Below are 19710 nucleotides of genomic sequence, written 5' to 3'. Positions count from 1 at the left end.
CTCTCTCTCTCTCTCTCACTCACACACACATAAGCAATGCGGTGGTCTCTCTCTCTCTCTCTCTCTCTCTCTCTCTCTCTCATTCACGGTCATTAATGTAGATAAGGACCCCTGCATTTGCATGTCCTTAAAGCGAGACATCCCCAAGTCATCGTTAAACGAGCTTTTTTCTTTTTCTCAAGCTCTTTAAAGAAATACATACTTCCAAAATTTTATAAAACATATCAATAATGGTTTTGAAAAAATTCCCTTGAAAAGATAAAGCCAAATATATCTTCAAAAATTACATTTCCATTAAACAAAAAAAAAATCACTAAATTTTTTCTTTTTTTGTTATATCTTCAAAAAGTAAATTCCCATTAAGTAAGAAAACCTCCACTAAAGTTATCCCCTTCAATATTTATTTTATGTAGAATAGAAGTCTTTTGACTTTACATTTGAAAAAGCTTCTCGATTTTTACAATCTTACCTTTTACTTTTACATTTTAGATTAGATGTTTTTTAAGGTGTTTTTTGAAATGAACCAAGGAGTGACAAGTGGACGTTCGCTCCTTCCTTAAAAATTTTAAGCTGCATTATAAAGAGTATAGAAGCTCATTTAATGATGCCAAAAACATTATCGATTGCAAGTAGATTGTCAATTTGTCACTATTAAAGCCTTTGCCAATGATCACCATTCACGATGCAGGTGCATAGACCTCCAAAATTTGTTGGCTCAGTCCCTTCTATATTCAAAGGGGTTTATAGAATCTTAATTTAAAACGATCTAAGACAATCACATAAGAAATACGTGTTAAGGCTTGGTTTTAACATGCCAATAAAATAGGCAACCCTGTCCTCTTTTTCTCTTTTGCCCATGTTTGAGTTTACTTCTCGACAAATCATAAGTCTAGTAGTGTCTTGTGATTCGTGTCCAACCACTTTGGCTTCATTTAATAGCTCGTGCTATCCTTTGGTGCTTACTCCGGAGTGGGGGGAGGGCCACCCTCAAGACTAAGTAACACGGGGTATTGAATGATGTGGGATCGACGTGCGAGAAGTGAAACAGGAATATCAAAAAGACGCTCAACCGTTCGATGTGTCCGAGTTTACTTTTTACGTCTTAGTTTACTTTTCAACATTTTCATTTAATTTATATATTTATGTTTTCCCATCGTGGACAACCAAATATTTGCGTGCACGTGGATAGAGCATGTGTCTCTCCTTGGAGCCGCTTGGGTTCAAATCTTGCTCGCAACCTTGTATCGACCTTTTGTCTGTCGTCCTCCGTCCTCGAGATTCCCCCCACTCAACCCCATCCGTAGATCCCACCGCTCGGAGTCATTTAAGACCCCGTGTTCAGGGCTAGAAAAATACATTTTTCCTAACCGAAGAAAATAAGAGCAAACTTGAAATTCTACCGGTTTTTAGGTCAAAATTTGAAGTATTTACAGTAGAACTTGTGTAAATTTGCCATCCGTCCTTGAGATTCCCCCCACTTAACCCCATCCGTAGACCCCACCGCTCGGAGTCATTTAAAACCCCGTGTTCAGGGCGAGAAAAATACATTTTTCCTAACCGAAGAAAATAAGAGCAAACTTGAAATTCTACTGGTTTTTAGGTCAAAATTTGAAGTATTTACACTAGAACTTGTGTAAATTTGCTAGTTTTCATCAAGGCAAGCTCAAAATCTAACCGGGATTTTTTGATTTTCGCAGATTAAAATACACTCTACCCCGGTTTTTTTCTAACACTGCCCATGTTACTTAATCATGAGGAAGGGGAATGGCTTTTTGATTGGATTTTCTAGGAATGAGATTGCCAAATTGAAGAGGTACATACTCATTGATGAGAGAGATTTTGTTCCGGCGTTATCTTTGGAACTGTGACCTGTCAATGGAGCTGGAGCCTGGAACCTGATTTCTCCTCTCTATTTTCCCGAGAGAGAGAGAGAGATAAAGGAGTACTGCTCTCCCTCTCCCATCAGCGACCAGGTCAAAAAGAGAGTAGTAAATAACGATGGGTAGATCGATTATCGACAGCTACCGCGGCAGAAGACGGCACGAGCAAAATACAGCAATGTGCGCTGTCACACACACACCTCGATAGTCTACTCTCTATTCAGAACGGGTGGACCCAGGCAGGAATCTCTCCTGCTATTACTTAGGCGGTAGGGACCAGGGTACCTACGACTCGATGTGGGTTGAAGTTGAGTCGGAGTCCCTGCCCGGCCCGGCCCCGCCCGCTGTGGCTGATGCACGCCGCAGCAGCAGCAGAGAGAGAGAAAGAGAGACAGAGAGAGAGAGTTTAGAGAGAGATCGACATGGCTGTGCTGCGTAATAGCGTATATGTGAAAATTCTGTATACGTTGCTGCTCGTGGTGTGTGTATGTACGTGTATGTATTTGCATGGCGCGCGCGGGCACCACTTCCTACTTTGTCTCCACTCTCCTAATATAATTTTATGAGCCAAAAAGATGCAATGGAGCAAGAGCTCATCAAAAGCTCTTCGACAAGTAGTCGATGCTTGGTTCGACTTCGAGCCATTGTGGTCACATTCTCCCCTTATGCTAGAGCGGGAGACATTCCCAGCTGCTCTCCACAGTCTCCATGTGGTAGCCCACTTCTCCCACACAGTTGCAGCATTGCTGCTTGCGATCTTACCTCAGAGGTCTTATTCTTAACTCTCTCTCTCTCTCTCTCACACTCACACACACACACGCGCGCGCGCGCGCACACATGCATGCACATTCCACTTCCTACGAATTTGAGCACATGTATACTTTCATTGCCTCACTTCTCTTTTCCAGATGCAGTAAGATGAACATTTCTCTCTCTCACACACACACACACACGTTCACTCACACGCAGTCTATCACTCATCGTTGTGCATTCCTCTTCTTTTCAGCTTTTCTTGTTTTCAGACTCTTTTTGCACCTTTTCAATCCATCTTTCTCTCCGTTCTCACATGTTTACACACTTACACACATACCGGCAGTTTTTGCTCCATTGATTAAATCATTGTGCACTATGGAAGTCATTGTCTCTCTGAAATGAGATAGATCTTCATATATGCAGTGTGGATGGCAGGGGCCTGAGCTATACCCCCTCTCTGGTTGTTACTTCTTGCAGGTATGGGTGACTCGAGAACGGACATTGCCGTCCCCCTTCTGCAGAAACAGACAACTTTTCATGAAGGGTGTCCAGGTTGCTTGCTAGAGCGAAGGAAGGCGAACGCACAAGGCAAAGCGCCGGTCAAGGAGCTTTGCTTCGTTGCCTTGTTGGTTCTATGCAATGGTATGCACCTCAAGTATACGTGTGTCTTACTTTCCACGTTTATCACCTGCCCGATCTGATGTCGCTGTTGCTATATTTATGCACACTTCACCATGAAAGTTATTTTGGGAGAAAGCTCAGAGTGATTTGACGTCATATCTGTAGAATGTCATTTCACTGTTTGAGCTGGAACTTTGCTTAGGCACGATCTGATGTCGCCGTTGCTATATAATTGTACACTTCACCATAAAAGTTATTTTGGCTCAAAGCTCAGAGTGATTTGATGTCATATCTGTTCTGTAGAATGAATAATCAGCATTTTGAGAACCAGGGAAGGCGAGTATGCAGCTATACAGCAATCACAATTGTTAGAATTGTTACGATCAAGACCTCATACGGGTTTCGTGCATTAGCTATTTTGGCACCCAGCCTACTGTCAACAATTGTGAAGATTACTCTTTTACAAATGCATGGAGACACTCTTCTGAGATGAAAACAACAGTGTTTAATTTTTACTCATGCGTGTCTTTTGAGAACTGGATTTTTTATGAAGTCTTCCTTACTGGATCCCGCATTCCTTCAGGGGCTGTGGATTTGTAATACCATAGCATATTACTGGCACTTGTGAGTGCAACATGTAACCCCTTTATGGTATCCAATTGGAGACCATCAATGGAGATCATTTGGTGCTGGTGGCTTTGTTCAACACACGAGTCTCTTGAACAAGTCATAGAGGTCGAGGGTCATACATAGTCATGAACGTGTACGGGCGGCCAGCCGCCTACAGTGCTCTGGCTGTTACATTTTCAGAGGGCTGTTTGGACTGCCTATTCTACAGTTTATTGAGGTTGCAAGTTCAGAAGGTGGCAGTAGAAATTAGAGCTTCTATCTTGTGTGCTTGAAAGATCTCCATCAGAAAATGTAGCTGCTTGTCGTCATATATTTTTGCCACACATTGGTCATGAACAATCTTAGTTCAACAGTTGTATTCTGAAAAATAAATAATTCCAACACATGGAGGTGCTGGTAATGCTGGTGGAAGAGGATAACAACAGTTTGGTCGCTCTTATTCTTAAGTTTTCCATATTATTGTAACAAAGATTGCAGTTTATAACGCAATGCAGAATTTTGTTTAACATTTATTTTGGAAAGGGTTAAATTGTATGTGGTTTTCTGGTACAGTTCTGCCGATTGCCTCGCTATTTCCGTTCATCTATTTTATGGTGAGTGTTTCTGAGATGCAAACTTGCTTCTTGTTGTGATGGATGCTGTTTCCTCTCACATTTGCTTTCTATTGTAGGTCCAAGATTTTGGAATTGCAAAAGTTACAACCCAAATTGGTACCTATGCTGGTTACATAGGTAAGCAAAAAATTAGTTTTTGAAATCATAGAATTTGTGATCTCTCTGTTATGATAGATATGCCGTTCTATGGCACTCAAGGCATCTACTTTCTTAAAACTCCAAAATTACTTTGTGTTGAGGAATTTGAGACCGTCTCCACATGCAATTCTCCTTCAATGGGACATTTTTGTTGACGTGGAAACTAGTCTAGGTGTTTGTAAACAACAGAGTTTCGACAACATGAAATTCATGGGACATGGGCTTCTTTTAATAGGCTAGATTTCAATGATTATGACAACAAGGATGATAAATTAATGTGTGTGCCAGCCTTATGAACTCACTAACATAAGTAAAGAGAGGTTGTGTGCAAAGACAGATTATATACTCAAAACACAGGTCTAACCCCAAAACAAATGTGTATGATGACTAAACTGCTAATTAAACTAAGGTTAATTATTTGTGCCCGGACCAAATGGCCAGACAAGTGTGAACCGGTGATTTAGGAGCAGTGCTGGTACTGCATTGTGCGGGGGAGCATCTGATGCTTTCATAAGTAGCATATATATGACCAGTTGTGAGCTAATTGCACATTCTAATAATGGCCTAATGAACTTTTAACGTTAAAAGTTGAATGGTTTTTAAGTTATATCTTTCTTTCTCTCACTCTCTCTCTCTCTCTCTCGCTTCTAGCGCCCCCTCTTCATGTTGGCTATAAGAGAGCAATCTCTCAACCTCTCTTTCACTTGAGAGGTTGGCAGTGCATCTATCCTCCAAATGTGAGTATGCTTGTCACGATTGTGACTATGTTAACAATCTTACATCTACTCCTAGTTGCAGATACGCGAAGTGCCATGCCAAGGAGGACCCTTGCGCTTAGATGGCCACACCTCTTCGTCCAAAAGATGTCTCTTCGCCAAAAGCCACACTCCTTCAACGATTGGTCTCGCTCTACGGGTGCGACTCTGCACCCAATGGTTGCAGCTCTTTGTCGAAAGGATGCGTCTCTACGTCTAAAGTCATTTCTCTTCACCAGGAGAGCTGTCTTTTTATTTGTCTCTTCGTCTCCTATATAAGGAGCGGAGCCCTTGTATCACACATTCAATCAATCAACACAGAGACTTCTAAGTCTTGTTTCTGAGTTCAGTTCAAGTTTCTTAAGTCTTAATCATGAGTTTAAGTACTTAATTAAGGATTAGTACCTAGAATCCTTACAGTGGTATAAAAGCAAATTTTTTTCCCTGGACCCGAAGGTTGTGAGCCTCTCATCCTTGCCGCTACACTCTACCCTCTCCCGGAGTTGCATGGAAGCAGAAGAAAAATGAACTACACACAGACACGTATGAGGTAATCTGAATTTGTTAGGTGCAGCGGAATGAATGTTTGAACTTGGCTTAAGATGAGTGCTCCGAACTGTGCTCAAGGTTCCTTTTGTTCTTATGGAAGGGAGAGCCTTCCGTTCTTAATGAGAGAATGCTATGATCACAAACAAAGTGAATGGACACTGTGCGTGCAAATGTATGAGACTGAGAGAGAGAGAGAGAGGAGAATACGACACCAGAGGCGTAAAACCCTCCTCGGAAGGCCCCACTCTCGTCGGCGAAAGTGGTCTACTATTGATTGCACGAATCTCTACAATGCTTGGACTTGCTGACAATGTCGACGATGACGAGACGGGCTGAAATCTGAAAACGCTAAGGACCGAAATCTGCAAATCTTGTATCTGTTGAATTCAGACTCTTATGTCGATGACGACGACGCGGTGTAAACGTAGATGCTGAAATCTGCGTTTTCCAGGCTGAAACTGTAAACCTTGCGGAAACTGACTGTGCGGCGAAGATCTGTTGCGGGAAGGTGAGATCTGCGAGGTTCGGGACTTGATTTGCGGAGTCTAAGGGCTGAAAACTGAAAACGTTGATGCTTCTTGGTGTTCCGTCGCGGTGAATTTACAAAACGTTGGGGCTGATCTGCAAATAAAAAACGCTAGGGCTGAAAATGGTTTTGTTGTCGTCGGATGTTCTGCAAATGCAGAACGCTAGGCTGATCTGCTCTTGCTATCTCCAGGAATCTACAAGATCCAAAAACGTGTGGTTGATCTGGTCCAAAACGCTAGGTTGATGTTGTGGAGTAAAAACGCTAGGCCTCTTGGGGGTTCTGCTGAGAACTTGCCCGTTGAGCGTGTGCTCCTGTTGCCTCTTTTGCCAGAAAGTGCTAGCTCTGGTTTTCTTATATACAAACTTAGCAAAATTGCCCTACCTACTTTCCAACAAAAGTCACTTAAAAATAATAAGTGAAAAAATGTCAAAAATAGAAAAAATAGGTTAAATGCACTGAAAAATTTCCTTGAAGGATTTTGATGGGAATGCTTATGATCATGTTGTGTGCAACCAGAGGATATGCATCTACACTAAGTGACTGGGCATGCACGGACTATGAACAGACTCACAAAAGTGCCAGATCACTTCTAAATCTAGATTGACTGGACTGACTGAACCCTGAGCATGCTGTAGCTTGTCCACGGACACATAGGGTTGGATGTGTCACGTGACATCCCCTCCTTTTCAAAGCGAGGTACTGGTACCGAAGTGTATGGCGTCGAGGGAGATCGCCAATAGCATTCGGAATCCTGGAAGGGACTCTTCACCGGCTCACTCTGATGTGTGGGTCGTGCGATACTTGAACTTCATAAAGGTCTGCAACGCTTCTTTGGGCCGCGCCGAAAGAGAGTCTTTTGTGGCTCCTTCGATGCTTCAACTCCGTCGAGAGTCATGCTTCTTTCCTCTTCTCTATGGCTGAAAATTCCTGAAACCACTTTCAACACCAAACCATGAACATACCTATTCCATGTAAAGTGATTGGAAAAAATCTTGTCTTCCTCAAAGACTGTGCATGCAATGTAGATAAACAAATAGACGGAGTGCCAAACCGTTCACCACACACACACGCAAACAATGAGATCGAATGTGTCATGCCAAGGAAGAGACATGAAATGTGACTTCCTTGAATGCATACTTTTTAGCTTTTCATGAAAAATCCGCATACATCCGTGCTCATTCATGAGCGAAACGTGCTCAACATACAATATGTCATGCCTAGGAAAAGGGATCACAGAAAGACACTCACTAAAATACAGTCAACGATCACGAATGAAACACTCGTTCAATGCGTGCTGACGAATCATTCGAACACATAGTACTTCCTGTGAGGGTTCTTTGGACCTAGGCTCGAGAGCCAAGATCGGTTCTTCCTGAAGGGGTTCGTTCGACCCAGGCTCGAGAGCCAAGATCGGTTCTTCGTGACTGACCGAATCTGCAATGAGGTTAGCTTCGCTAGAAAAAGCATCAACTAACTCATCATCTTTGTGAACAATCACGTCATCTTCATGCAAATCATCATGTTTGTGAGAAATCACATCGTGATCATGCAAATCATCATGCTTAACATTATCATCCAAATCATCATGCTTATCATTGGCATTCAAATCATCATGCTCATCATTATCATTCAATTCATCTTACTTCTCATAATCATGCAAATCCTGCGTGTCATGCTTTGGAGAAGAAGAGACTGAGAGTCTTCTTTTTCCGGATCTCTTGCATCTGTGCCTGAACTTGAGAAAAGAGTGGCAAGAACTCTTCCATGTGTTGGTCGCTCTTTCCTTTGACGGCGGTTGCCATTCTTTCTTGGTGTTTGCGCTCCATTTCTGCTTTTCTTTCTGCACTTCTTTCGACGTGTCTGCGTTCCATTTCTGCCATTCTTTCTTTGCATTCACGATCAAATTCTGCCATTCTTTCTGCTTGTCTTGCTTCGCGTTCTAACTTCCTTTCCATAAACATCTGGTCCAAAGCCTCCATAAGAGTTAGTGCAATCCTTGATGTAGATGGGGAAGGGGGAGGGTCGCAAAAACCTCCTGGTGGGGAAAATTCTTCTTCGTCTCTCTCATGCTTATCACCTCTAAGCGAAGCATCCATTCCGCTTCGAGTGATGACCATTCTGAAGTTGTGGGTTCTTGTGAGTTCTTGTGGTCGTGGGTTCTGAAGTTGACAAGGAACTTGGGTTCTTGAGGGTCTTGAAGTTTTCTTTCGCTTGCAATCTGTGTTTGAGAAGGATCTTCTCTTCACACGAGTTCTACTCTTTTCCGCAGGCGCACCCCTTGGCGGCTTTGCGCTCACACTAAGGTTGCTTTTTCCCACCTCACTTCGATTGGCCGGCCGCTAAGTTCACGGTCCGCTCTCAATGAGTGAAAAGAGGCACAAGGGGAGGCTGGACAAGCCCTTCTTTGTTGGGATTCCTGTCACTCTTCAAAAATACGATTAGGAATCAACACGATCAAGTGAACTTGTTCGTGCGACCGCAATAAGCAAAAAAAAATCTTGTGGTTCTTGTGGTTCTTTCCTTGAGTGATACAGAACACTGTCAAAGCTCTGATACCAATGCTAGGTGCAACGGAATGAATGTTTGAACTTGGCTCAAGATGAGTGCTCCGAACTGTGCTCAAGGTTCCTTTTGTTCTTATGGAAGAGAGAGCCTTCCGTTCTTAATGAGAGAATGCTATGATCACAAACAAAGTGAATGGACACTGTGCGTGCAAATGTATGAGATTGAGAGATAGAGAGAGAAGAGAATACAACACTAGAGACGTTGTAAAACCCTCCTCCGAAGGCCCCACTCTCGTCGGCGAGAGTGGTATACTATTGATTGCACGAATCTCTACAATGCTTGGACTTACCGACGACGTCGACGACGACGAGACGGTCTGAAATCTGAAAACGCTAAGGGCTGAAATCTGCAGATCTTGTATCTGCTGAATTCTGACTCTATGTCGATGACGATGTTGTTGACGACGATGTGACAATGACACGCTGAAAACGCAGATGCTGAAATCTGCGTTTTCCAGGCTGAAACTGTAAACCTTGCGGAAAATGACCGCGCGGCGAGGATCTGCTGCGGGGAGGTGAGATCTGCGAGGCTCGGGACTTGATCTGCGGTGTCTTAAGGGCTGAAAACTGAAAACGCTGATGCTTCTTGGTGTTCCGTCGCGGTGAATCTGTAGAACGCTGGGGTTGATCTGCAAATAAAAAACGCTAGGGCTGAAAATGGTTCTACTGTCGTCGGATGTTCTGCAAATGCGAAACGCTAGGCTGATCTGCTTCTTGCTATCGCCAAGAATATGCAAGATCCAAAAACACTGGCTGATCTGGTCCAAAACGCTAGGTTGATGCTGTGGAGCAAAAACGCTAGGCCTCTTGGGGGTTCTGTTGAGAAGTTGCTTGTTGAGCGTGTGCTCTTGCTACCTCTTCTGCCAGAAAGTGCTAGCTCTGGTTTTCTTATATACAAACTTAGCAAAATTGCCCTACCTACTTTCCAACAAAAAGTCACTTAAAAATAATAAGTGAAAAATGTTAAAAATAGGGAAAATAGGTTAAATGCAATGGAAAATTCCATAGTCACATGGGGATGGGGACAGGTCTCGGGACGTGGCGGGTCCCGGGGACGGGGACGTGGCAAAACAGGGGACGGGGGACGCGCTTTAAAAAACACTAATTCTTTGCAAATTTAATACTGAGACAATAGTGAACACTAAGAGCACAAGAGCACAAGATTGCAAAGAAAAAGTGGTTTTTGCATTCATATTACATAACACCAAAATATAACAAAGGGCGTGCGGCGTGCGCGACACAGTACACCATTGGTATGGTTATCAAGCATCAATCATCCTCGCCAAGGGGCAAAACATAATGATGTACAAGTGAAGAGTGGATAAGTAGAGTTTAGCATAAATGGGAGTCAAAAAGGGAAGGACTCGAGTCAAGAGTCGAGACTCGAGACTCGAGACTCAAGAGGTCTAGACTCTAGACTCTACATGTTGGCCCATGGTGCCAACTGAATGTCAATTGGCTCTGCATAGTCCATTTGATCCAAAAAATCATCCTTAAGTCAAGTGGTGTTGTCTGAATCTCTGCCTCTGGCACCTCTGCATCTATCTGTGTCTCTGGGATAGGATCATCCTCAGCAAGTGTCCACTCCGCGAAATCATCACTTTGATCTGACTTGGAAAGCATCTTCAAATTTGATGAGACATATATGAGATCATTAGCTCTCTGTACATCAAGACGATTCCACTTCTTTGAGACTACATGAGCATACACACTCCAAAGTTGCTCCAAGCAACTCGTAGTGCATGCTTGGCTAAGAATGCGAATAGCCAAATCCTGTAAACCGCCCAATCCCGCCCCAAACTCCTCCCACCAAAGAGCACTCCCCATCTCAAAGCGAGATGGTTGTGCATCGGGCATGTGACAAATTTCTCCCTTTCCATTCCTGTAGACATTGATTTGCCTCCGAATCTCGGTCCTTTCCTTTGGGTCGGGCACAAGGCGCGCAAGGATGGTTTGCCAACCATTCATCACCTCTTTGTCCTTCCATTGGTTCTCTTGTTGGAATTGTGGATCCACTACATAAGCGGCCGCATGAAGAGGAGAATGGTAGGCATTCCACCTTGACTCACACAATTCTTGGATCTCCTCGTACCTACGTTATGAAGATTCAAAACAAAGTTAAAACTCAAGCGAGTAAACTTGTAAAGCATAGGGAAAACTTAAAAGTGACTCGTGCGACGTGAATACCTATCGGGGTCGGTCACAAGTTTTTCAAGAGAGTCAATCATGGTGTCCATGGTCTCATATATCTTGCCAATGCAAGGCTTCATGGAATCCAACACCCACAAGAGGTGGATGATAGGCTTCACCATTTTGGAGATTGTCTGTACTTCTTCCCACCATTCCGGCATGTCGGCCCGTGCTCGGCATGCCACTCCGTTGACACTTTTTGACTCGGGCATTGTCAAGAACTCATCACTAATGAAGTGTCTCCTCAATGCCCCACTACATGAACTCAAGCGATGGAGCATAATAAAGTTGTAGGTGAAGCGAGTCTCCGAGTATTTGAGAAGAGCTAGCTTTGACCTCTTTGAAAATTCAGCCCTCACCTATTTAGAAAAATCAAGTTTCAACATTCAAAACGAGAATTGGCCTTCCATATTGAAATTAGATTCGAAGTGAAATAAGATTGGTTAACACTTAATGGTTACCTTTTGATGATTATTGATAAAAGTCACCATTGAATTCGCATGCTCAATGACGGGGGAAATCCATTTTAAGGCGCCTATATCTTTGAGAAGATTGTTGAGGCAATGAGCCATGCATCCAATATGTGACCGTGGTTTTTGGATAAAGGGATTCGATGATGGCTCCGACGGCACGATTGCTATTTTCTCCATCGGTGACGATGGCAATGACATCATGCTTTCCCACCTTCTCAATGGTAAGCGCCACCTCCGATGCAAGTACTTGCGCACTCTCCCGGTCCCCTATGCATCATGGGAGTCAATGAAATACATCTCCCCCCGAGAATATGCCACCACGCCATGAATGGAGCGGCGACGGGTATCACTCCACCCATCCACAATGAGAGATACCCCATTCTTCTTCCATGAAGCCCTTGTGGATGCACATGCCGCCTCCACCATGATTTTCTTTCTCTTAAGAAGAGTGGTGCGCAAGCTCTCCGAAGAGAGAGAGACATATGTGGATCCAAACCCTCCAATCTTCCGTGCAATTTCTTTAAAATATTGAGATCTTTTATGTCAAAAAAAAAGTGAAATGAGACTTGAGTGATATACATTGTATAAACTAAATGATTAAAGCTTAGCTTGGCTTACCGTGCTGCATTGAAAGCAATATGGTGGTGGTAGAAAAATCTTGCTACGGCGACATCTACCTCCTCTTTCAAAGTTGATTTCCAACTATCTCCAAGAGTTGCTTGCCGCTTGGGTGGACGAAAATGAGGGACAGATGACGATGAAGGGTTGGTAGAGAGTGGAGGTGGACAGTCACCGTTGGTGCCGGTTGATGCACAAAATGATGCTGAAGAAGGGGATGCCGATGCTCGGATGAAAGCCGCTGTGGTCATCTCCCTTGGATTCACCGTGCGACGCTTGGTACGATTCTTCTTATCTTCTTTTATATCCGCAAGGGTCTTCTCAAGGTTCAGGAGCTTTTGCTTCTCCTCTTTCGAGCCGGTTTGCGAGTAAAATTGAACTTGATGTCCTTTTTCGTGAAGGAAGCGAGCGCGCAACTTCCTCACGGAACCATTGCGCTCGTAGCCACAACGGCGGCACTTCCACAGCTTGCTTCCACCTCCAACACTGGACTTGGGAGCAATCACCTCATTCCACCATGTCCATGTGAAGTCAGCGGAGGAAGGGGGTTGAGAAGCGGCGGCGAGGCCGGAGGAAGGAGAAGGAGGAGGGCTTAGAGAAGCTTGGGATCCATCTTGAGATGCCATTGATGATAAATATTAGAGAAGGGTTGAAGAGAAGGAAAGAGGAGTAGGAGAAAGCTTGATGGGGGAGAGAGTACTAGGACCCTTCAAAGTCAGTATTCCCACGCATTGAATGACCTAGAAAGATACAATGGCAGCATCTTTTAAAATTTAGGGAATTGCTATTTTGGGACCTGAAAATGTGTTTGCATCATTACCTCCGGAATGACAAGGAGAACATTTTCTTACTCTGCCGTGAAGTCAATTGGGCAACCGGTTGGGAGATTTTTAGGCAGCAACCCCGAAACGGGAAAATGCTTGTAAATGTGCCAAGTGGCACCTTTTGGTGCACTTTCCTCATGCAATAAGAAGTGGCGCTGAATTTTAAGTTGGGAGAGGCTCATTTTCAGTTTTTGACACAGGTTAAGAGCTATGGAGTGCTTGCTTTCCCTCTTATGTACAATGCGGTGCCAGGAGTGATGCCCTGCACGCTACGCACTGCCCTCTCTCTCCCCGGCTTTTCAATTGACCAATGTACAGTTGTGTGGGTTCATGCGCGATTGCCGAGGCAAGAGCCTCTTGCACAGGTACTAGATTAACTAGCGACTAATCCCCCCCGCAGGTACAGGTGAATTCGGAGAGGTTTCACGCCAGAAATCTCGTCCGATTCAAAGGGCAAGTAGCCCTACAGGTGCGGGAGCTCGAGGACTTGCTACGGATGCGACCGGCACGCGAAACGGAGCCCGAAACAGTAAATTACAACCTGCTGTGTATTTTTGGAGGTTTAGGGTTTTGGCCCTAAACGGTCCCTAATACCTCCAGGAGGTTCGGGGACGCGAGGGGACTGCTGTATATAGGTGATCTGGTGCATTTTCAGGGCTGAAAACAGAGAACTCAGCGTGCTGCAGATTCTCACCAGGTTTTGCAAAGTGCCCGTATGCGTCGGGAAGGTCATTCAATGCGTGGGAATACTGATTGTGAAGGGTCCTAGTACAGTTATGTTGCCGAAATCGGGCCGGAACAGTTGAAATTCAGCCAAGTTTGTGCGGGGCAGCTTGTAGGGAACCACAACGTTTATTCCCTCTTTTAAACAATAAAGAAATACCGAAAGGGGCGCCCAAGTTAGGGGCCAATCTGGTGTCGGTCTTCTCATACAGGTGCATTCTAGCAGCCTGTATCCCTTTCCCCCGTGTTGTGTCTTGAAAGTATAGGTAGAATAGACGACTAATAATGAGTGAAAGCTAAATTAAGGTTTGAAGTAAAGTCTACCGCCCTTTTTGGATTGAACAGGCCGGTTTCAGAGAGAGAGAGAGAGAGAGAGAGAGAGAGAGAGAGAGAGAGAGAGAGAGAGAAACTTCAATGGGAACTTCAAGTCTTCAAGGAAGTGGCCTTGAGCCTTGAGGCTTGGGTATGATAGTAGAACTATGAGGCTATGAGCCTCGAGGCTTGGAAGTGGGTGCTCTTAAGTAGAAAGAGCTCGCCCCCAAAATGGGGGTTTGAACTTTGCATTTTTAAATTTGAAAGGCCCCCCAAAAGTGGGATTTTGAAATTTGAAATTCCCCCCAAAAGGGTGCTTTTGAAATTTGAAAACCCTCCCAAAAAGTGGGCGCTTAAAAACTGTTTGAATTTTGAATGGTTGCAGCCCGCCGTCCCTTGTCTGTGTCCCATCTGAGTTGGTCACCGGGGACCCGCGTCTCGGGACCCGTCCCCTTACCTGTCCCTTGTGAGGGACGTCCCCACCTCCCAAAAAGGGGTCCCCTTCTCCGTCCCTCGTCCCTCGTCCCGTCCTCGCATAAAAGGGCCGCGTCCCCCCGTTCCCTGTTTCTATGGAAAATTCCCCTGAAGGATTCTGATGGATTCTGATGGGAATGCTTATCATCATGCTGTGTGCAACCAGAGGATATGCATCTACACTAAGTGATTGGGCATGCACGGTCTGCGAACAGACTCACATCTCCGTCTCGACGTCCCCTGTCCCGTCCCCGCATAAAAGGGCCGCGTCTCCCGTCCCTGTTTCTATGGAAAATTCCCTTGAAGGATTCTGATGGAAATGCTTATGATCATGCTGTGTGCAAATAGAGGATATGCATCTACACTAAGTGATTGGGCATGCACGGTCTGCGAACAGACTCACAAAAGTGTCAAATCACTTCTAAATCTAGACTGATTGGATTGACTGAACCTTGATCATGCTGTAGCTTGTCCACGGACACATAGGGTTGGATGTGTCACGTGACAAAAACCCTCTTTTATAAATACATAAATAAATAACTCTAGAGAAGGTTATGTGTGTATACGACATACCTGTTGTAATTCCTGACGTATGTCTCTTCATCAAGTGGTGTCTCTTCGCGTCAACGGGTTGCACCTCTTGTCGATGAAGGGTCGCACCCCCTTGCTATTCCCGGCCCTGGCGTATGCCCCTTCGTCTCGCATACCCTTCCGCCTGGTGGCTATTCACCTATCGCTGCTTCTAAATGTTGGCAGCCCTTTGTAAAACAGCCTACGCTAGCAGCCTTTGTAAATTAAAGTCCACGCTGGTGATTTCTCTACGCAGCGTAGGGTGTTAAAAAAAAAAAAAAGGACAGCTACTAACCAGTGGAAGGTTTTCATTTAAACTGGCCAGCCATCCACTCGTTGTCTGCCACCCACTTGCTGGCACATCTTTGCTGACACCCTTTCCCCCAAAGGTCGCCTCCATTTGGCCTTTCCATACAAGTGCGCGACGTTTCATCCCCATCGTTTCAGTCTCGCTGCCTGTCTTTTCATGCTACGTTGGACTTTTGTATTTAATTGGGCTCGTTACCATGGCAGCCATATGGCTTAATTTATTAAACACCTTCAAATTGCTTGGACCAATTTTCTATGGTGTGGACACTTAATTTTTTTTCCCAATAAACTAGCACTCCAACGAATGGATATGCTACCAACTATGTGCGCTGCCTGTCCATCCCTATGCGTTGCCTCTTTCGTCCAACACTAACTTTCTGGCAGCCTCCCGTTGAACTATCGGAGAATTCTCTCCCTGCACAGGAGGTGACAAGTCATTGTCATTCCAGACAATCCAGAGCCCGAAACCGTTCCAGACATAATTCTTGTTCTCGGAGTACTGTCACCAGCGTGTGACTACTATCTATCCTTTTTGTTGATTTCTTTCTTATTATCTATTTACTTTCACTTTTTGAAAACACCCCTCGGGAAATCTAACTGCCCTGCATTGCATAGCTAGTGTGGAACTGTCCAGAGGGAGTCCAGGCCTGAGGGCAAGAGAGCACTAAGGTTGGACAAGGACTATGGTTAGCCAAGTGGGGTCATTGACTAGCCAAAGTGGAATCCTTTGCTACAGAGGCTACATTTCAGTTTTGGATGTGGCCACAGTGTACAAAGAGGGTCGGATGACCTAGAAAGATATAATGGCAGCATCTCCTAAAATTTAGGGAACTGCTATTTTGGGACCTGAAAATGTCTTCGCGTCATTACGTGCAGTTTGACATGGGGCTCATTTTGTTACTCTGTGGCCAAGTCAACAGAGGCTGCAGGTGAGATATTTTTAGACCCGAGGGTCTAAAGCGGGAAAATGCACAAATGAGTGACACTTGGCACTCTGAGGCCAGTTTACTACTTATAGAGAAGGCAAAAACGTGATTTATAGCTGGGAGGCTCATTTTGCAAGTCTCTGTCACAGGTTAAGAGCTATGGAGTGCTTGCTTTCCCTCTTATGCACAGTGCGGTGCCAGGAGTGATGCCCTGCACGCTACGCACTGCCCTCTCTCTCCCCTTTGGCAGTATGTTATGCCCCTCTAGTGGGCTCTTCATTTGACCAATGTACAGTTGTGTGGGTTCATGCGCGATTGCCGAGGCAAGAGCCTCTTGCACAGGTACTGGATTAGCTAGCGGCTAATCCCCCCGCAGGTACAGGTGAATTCGGAGAGGTTTCACGCCAGAAATCTCGTCCGTTTCAAAGGGCAAGTAGCCCTACAGGTGCGGGAGCTCGAGGACTTGCTAGGGATGCGACCGGCACGCGGAACGGAGCCCGAAACAGTGAATTACAGCCTGCTGTGTATTTTTGCAGGTTTAGGGTTTTGGCCCTAAACGGACCCTAATACCCCCAGGAGGTTCGGGGACGCAAGGGGACCGCTGTACAGGCGATCTGGAGCATTTTCAGGGCTGAAAACAGAGAATTCAGCGTGCTGCAGATTCTCGCCAGGTTTTGGAAAGTGCCCGTATGCGTCGGGAAAGTTAGTCAATGCGTGGGAATACTGACCGTGAAGGGTTCTAGTACAGTTATGCTGCCGAAATCGGGCTGGAACAGTGGAAATTCAGCCGAGTTTGTGCGGGGCAGCTTGTAGGAACCACAGCGTTTATTCCCTCTTTTGAACAATAAAGAAATACCGAAAGGGGCGCCTAAGTTAGGGGCCAATCTGGTGTCTGTCTACTCATACAGGTGCAATCTAGCAGCCTGTATCCCTCTCCCCTTTGTTGTGTCTTGAAAATACAAGTAAAATAGACGACTAATAATGGGTGAAAGCTAAATCAAGGTTTAAAGTAAAGTCTACCGCCCTTTTTGGATTGAACAGGCCGGTTTCAAGTACCGTTCCGAAACCTGCTCTTGCATCTACTCGAGTTCCCTTTGAGACGTAACCATGCCGAATTTGCAAGACGGAGGTGGTCAATTTGATGATGCGTTTACTCTCATCAAAGAGCAGATGGCCACACTTTCCACTAGTCTTGCATGACTTCAAAGTCGTTTGGATCAGATGCAAACGTAAAATACTTCTCGGAATCGTCCTACAACTTCTCGGACTACACATGTTGATTCAACACCTTCTTCCAAAGCTTCAGTGGTGGACGAACCAAACCAACCAGATCCAACTGAAGAGGTAGACAATCGCGAACTTCAATTACTTTATAAAATTTTTAATGCTGCATAGAAGAAGAAGCTTGATGTTAAACTGTTAGAACCGTATAATGGTCGCCGCGACAAGCGCGTGTTGGACCAATGGCTATTCAAAATGGAGGTCTACTTGTCCAACATGGATTTGGTCGAGAGTAAAAAAGTTGCACTTGCTAGTTCTTTGCTCAAGGACACATCATTTCTTTGGTGGCAACGACGGGTTGCTGATGGTAAACACACACCTTGGGATAAATTCCGACGTGCTATTCGCAAGGCGTTCGAGCCTGCCAATGCGGATTTTCATGCCCGCTCCTCTCTTCCCCGCCTGAGCCACACGTTCATTGGCTGCGTCCATCACAGAGTTCCAAAGATTAACTCTGGAGATGGAGACCGTTAGTCCCTCTGATAAACTTTACAGCTTTGTCGACGTATTGGAACCCAATGTGAAGGACGATGTACACAAATACAACCCTACCACCTTGGATGCTGCAAATTGCCTATGTGGAGCGTCTTGGCGATAATCGGCGCTCTACACGGAATTTTCTCCGTGGTGCCAGATCTTCAAATAGCGCTCGCTTTTCACAGTGCGATCGCAGAGACAGCTATAGCCAAAGTCAGCAACATCAGTCTCAGTTCAGACAACAAGCTACAACACCTTATTCAACTGCAAGGTTCTATTCTCAAGATCGACAATCTCAAAGCAGATCTTCTTCAATTGTTCCTCCACTTGATCGTGGTAAGGACGTGATTTTTTCTCAAGATTGACATTGCAATACTCGGCAAGGCTCTTCGTCAAATGCATCTTCGACTTTAAAGAAGGAAGGATTATGTACAATTTGCGGTGGTGACCATAGATGGTATCAATGTCCAAAGAGACCAAGTCCGTCCAATTTGAAAAGAAATTCCAACGCGGAAACATCATCGAATTTTGAACAACCAGATTATGCTAAGGATAAAGGAAAAGCTGTGGTCAATACAATTCGTGTCTCAGAGGATACGACTATTCTTATGAAGTATGCTCAGTGTGGTTCTTCAATTTTGGAGCCTCTTTCAAAGCAAGTTTCGAGTCTTCTTGGAACTCTCAATGGTCGCTCCATAAATGTTTTGGTGGACAGCAGATGTTCGAATAATTTCGTCAGCACTCAAATAGTTCAACAGCTTGGCTTATCAACTTAGAAGACATCTCACTTATATGATGTGGAATTAGCAGATGGATCAATTTTGACTTATGATTAGAGAGTTCGACAATTGCAGTTCGGTATTCAAGCGTATGCAGATCAATTGGATTTCGAAGTCATGCCTCTATCTTATTCAAACTTATGTAGATCAATTAAATTTCTAAGTCATGTCTCTATCTTATTACGACATGATTCTTGGTCAGCATTGGTTATTTCAATATGATCAGCAATTAGCTTTCGAGGACATACTATCAATTTGTTTAAAGATGGACGTGAACCCATTTTACACGGGCTTTATCATGTAGAACGAGTGATTCAAGCCTCTTAAAAGTCAAACAACATAATACAATGGATTATGAAACGAATATGATCTTCGATGCAGATGCAGAAATTATTATTGATGAAGAAGTTTTTTCCAAGTGATACTTCGTTATTAGACAAAGATAAGCACATAGTTGCAACTTCTGAGTCTGAAGACGACTATGCTTTCTTTGATTCTTTGTTGGATGAGGATATGCCAATTGCAAGTCATGAAGTGACCGTTTTTGAAGATGACTGTGAAGAATGATGGGATTCATTATTGGAAGATGATTACAGTCTCAAGCCAAAATCCTCTCCAGTGATTCATAAAGTTGAAGTTACTCCATTTGAAGAGGAAATCTTTGGGAGAAGATTTCCTCTTCCCCAAATATTTCGCAGTTAAGATTTTGAACTAGAAATCT

General features: G+C 44.4%; 1 protein-coding gene and 1 pseudogene across 2 annotated transcripts in view; one reads left to right on the top strand and one right to left on the bottom strand.

The window, feature by feature from the left end:
• Window positions 1-2510: 2510 nt before the first annotated feature.
• The window catches only part of LOC147427448 (protein ZINC INDUCED FACILITATOR 1-like), a 106826-nt gene continuing 89626 nt past the window's right edge, over window positions 2511-19710 (top strand). The window contains exons 1-4 of one of the 2 annotated variants that reach the window (XM_086496429.1): window positions 2511-2649; window positions 3111-3275; window positions 4437-4477; window positions 4555-4615. In XM_086496429.1, the coding sequence (XP_086352555.1) occupies window positions 3113-3275; window positions 4437-4477; window positions 4555-4615 (265 nt within the window). In that variant the 5' untranslated portion in view covers window positions 2511-2649; window positions 3111-3112. Of the gene's footprint in view, window positions 2650-2819; window positions 3276-4436; window positions 4478-4554; window positions 4616-19710 lie in introns of those variants that run through there. The other variant, XM_086496428.1, reaches the window with a different exon arrangement.
• LOC147427449 (uncharacterized) lies at window positions 10222-12940 on the bottom strand (annotated as a pseudogene).

This window comes from Adiantum capillus-veneris, chromosome 23 (genome assembly GCF_014529385.1).
Source record: "Adiantum capillus-veneris isolate H3 chromosome 23, ASM1452938v2, whole genome shotgun sequence".
NCBI lineage: Eukaryota > Viridiplantae > Streptophyta > Polypodiopsida > Polypodiales > Pteridaceae > Adiantum > Adiantum capillus-veneris.
The sequence above is the reverse complement of the archived record's forward strand: the minus strand, read 5'-3'. Positions and strand labels throughout refer to the sequence as shown.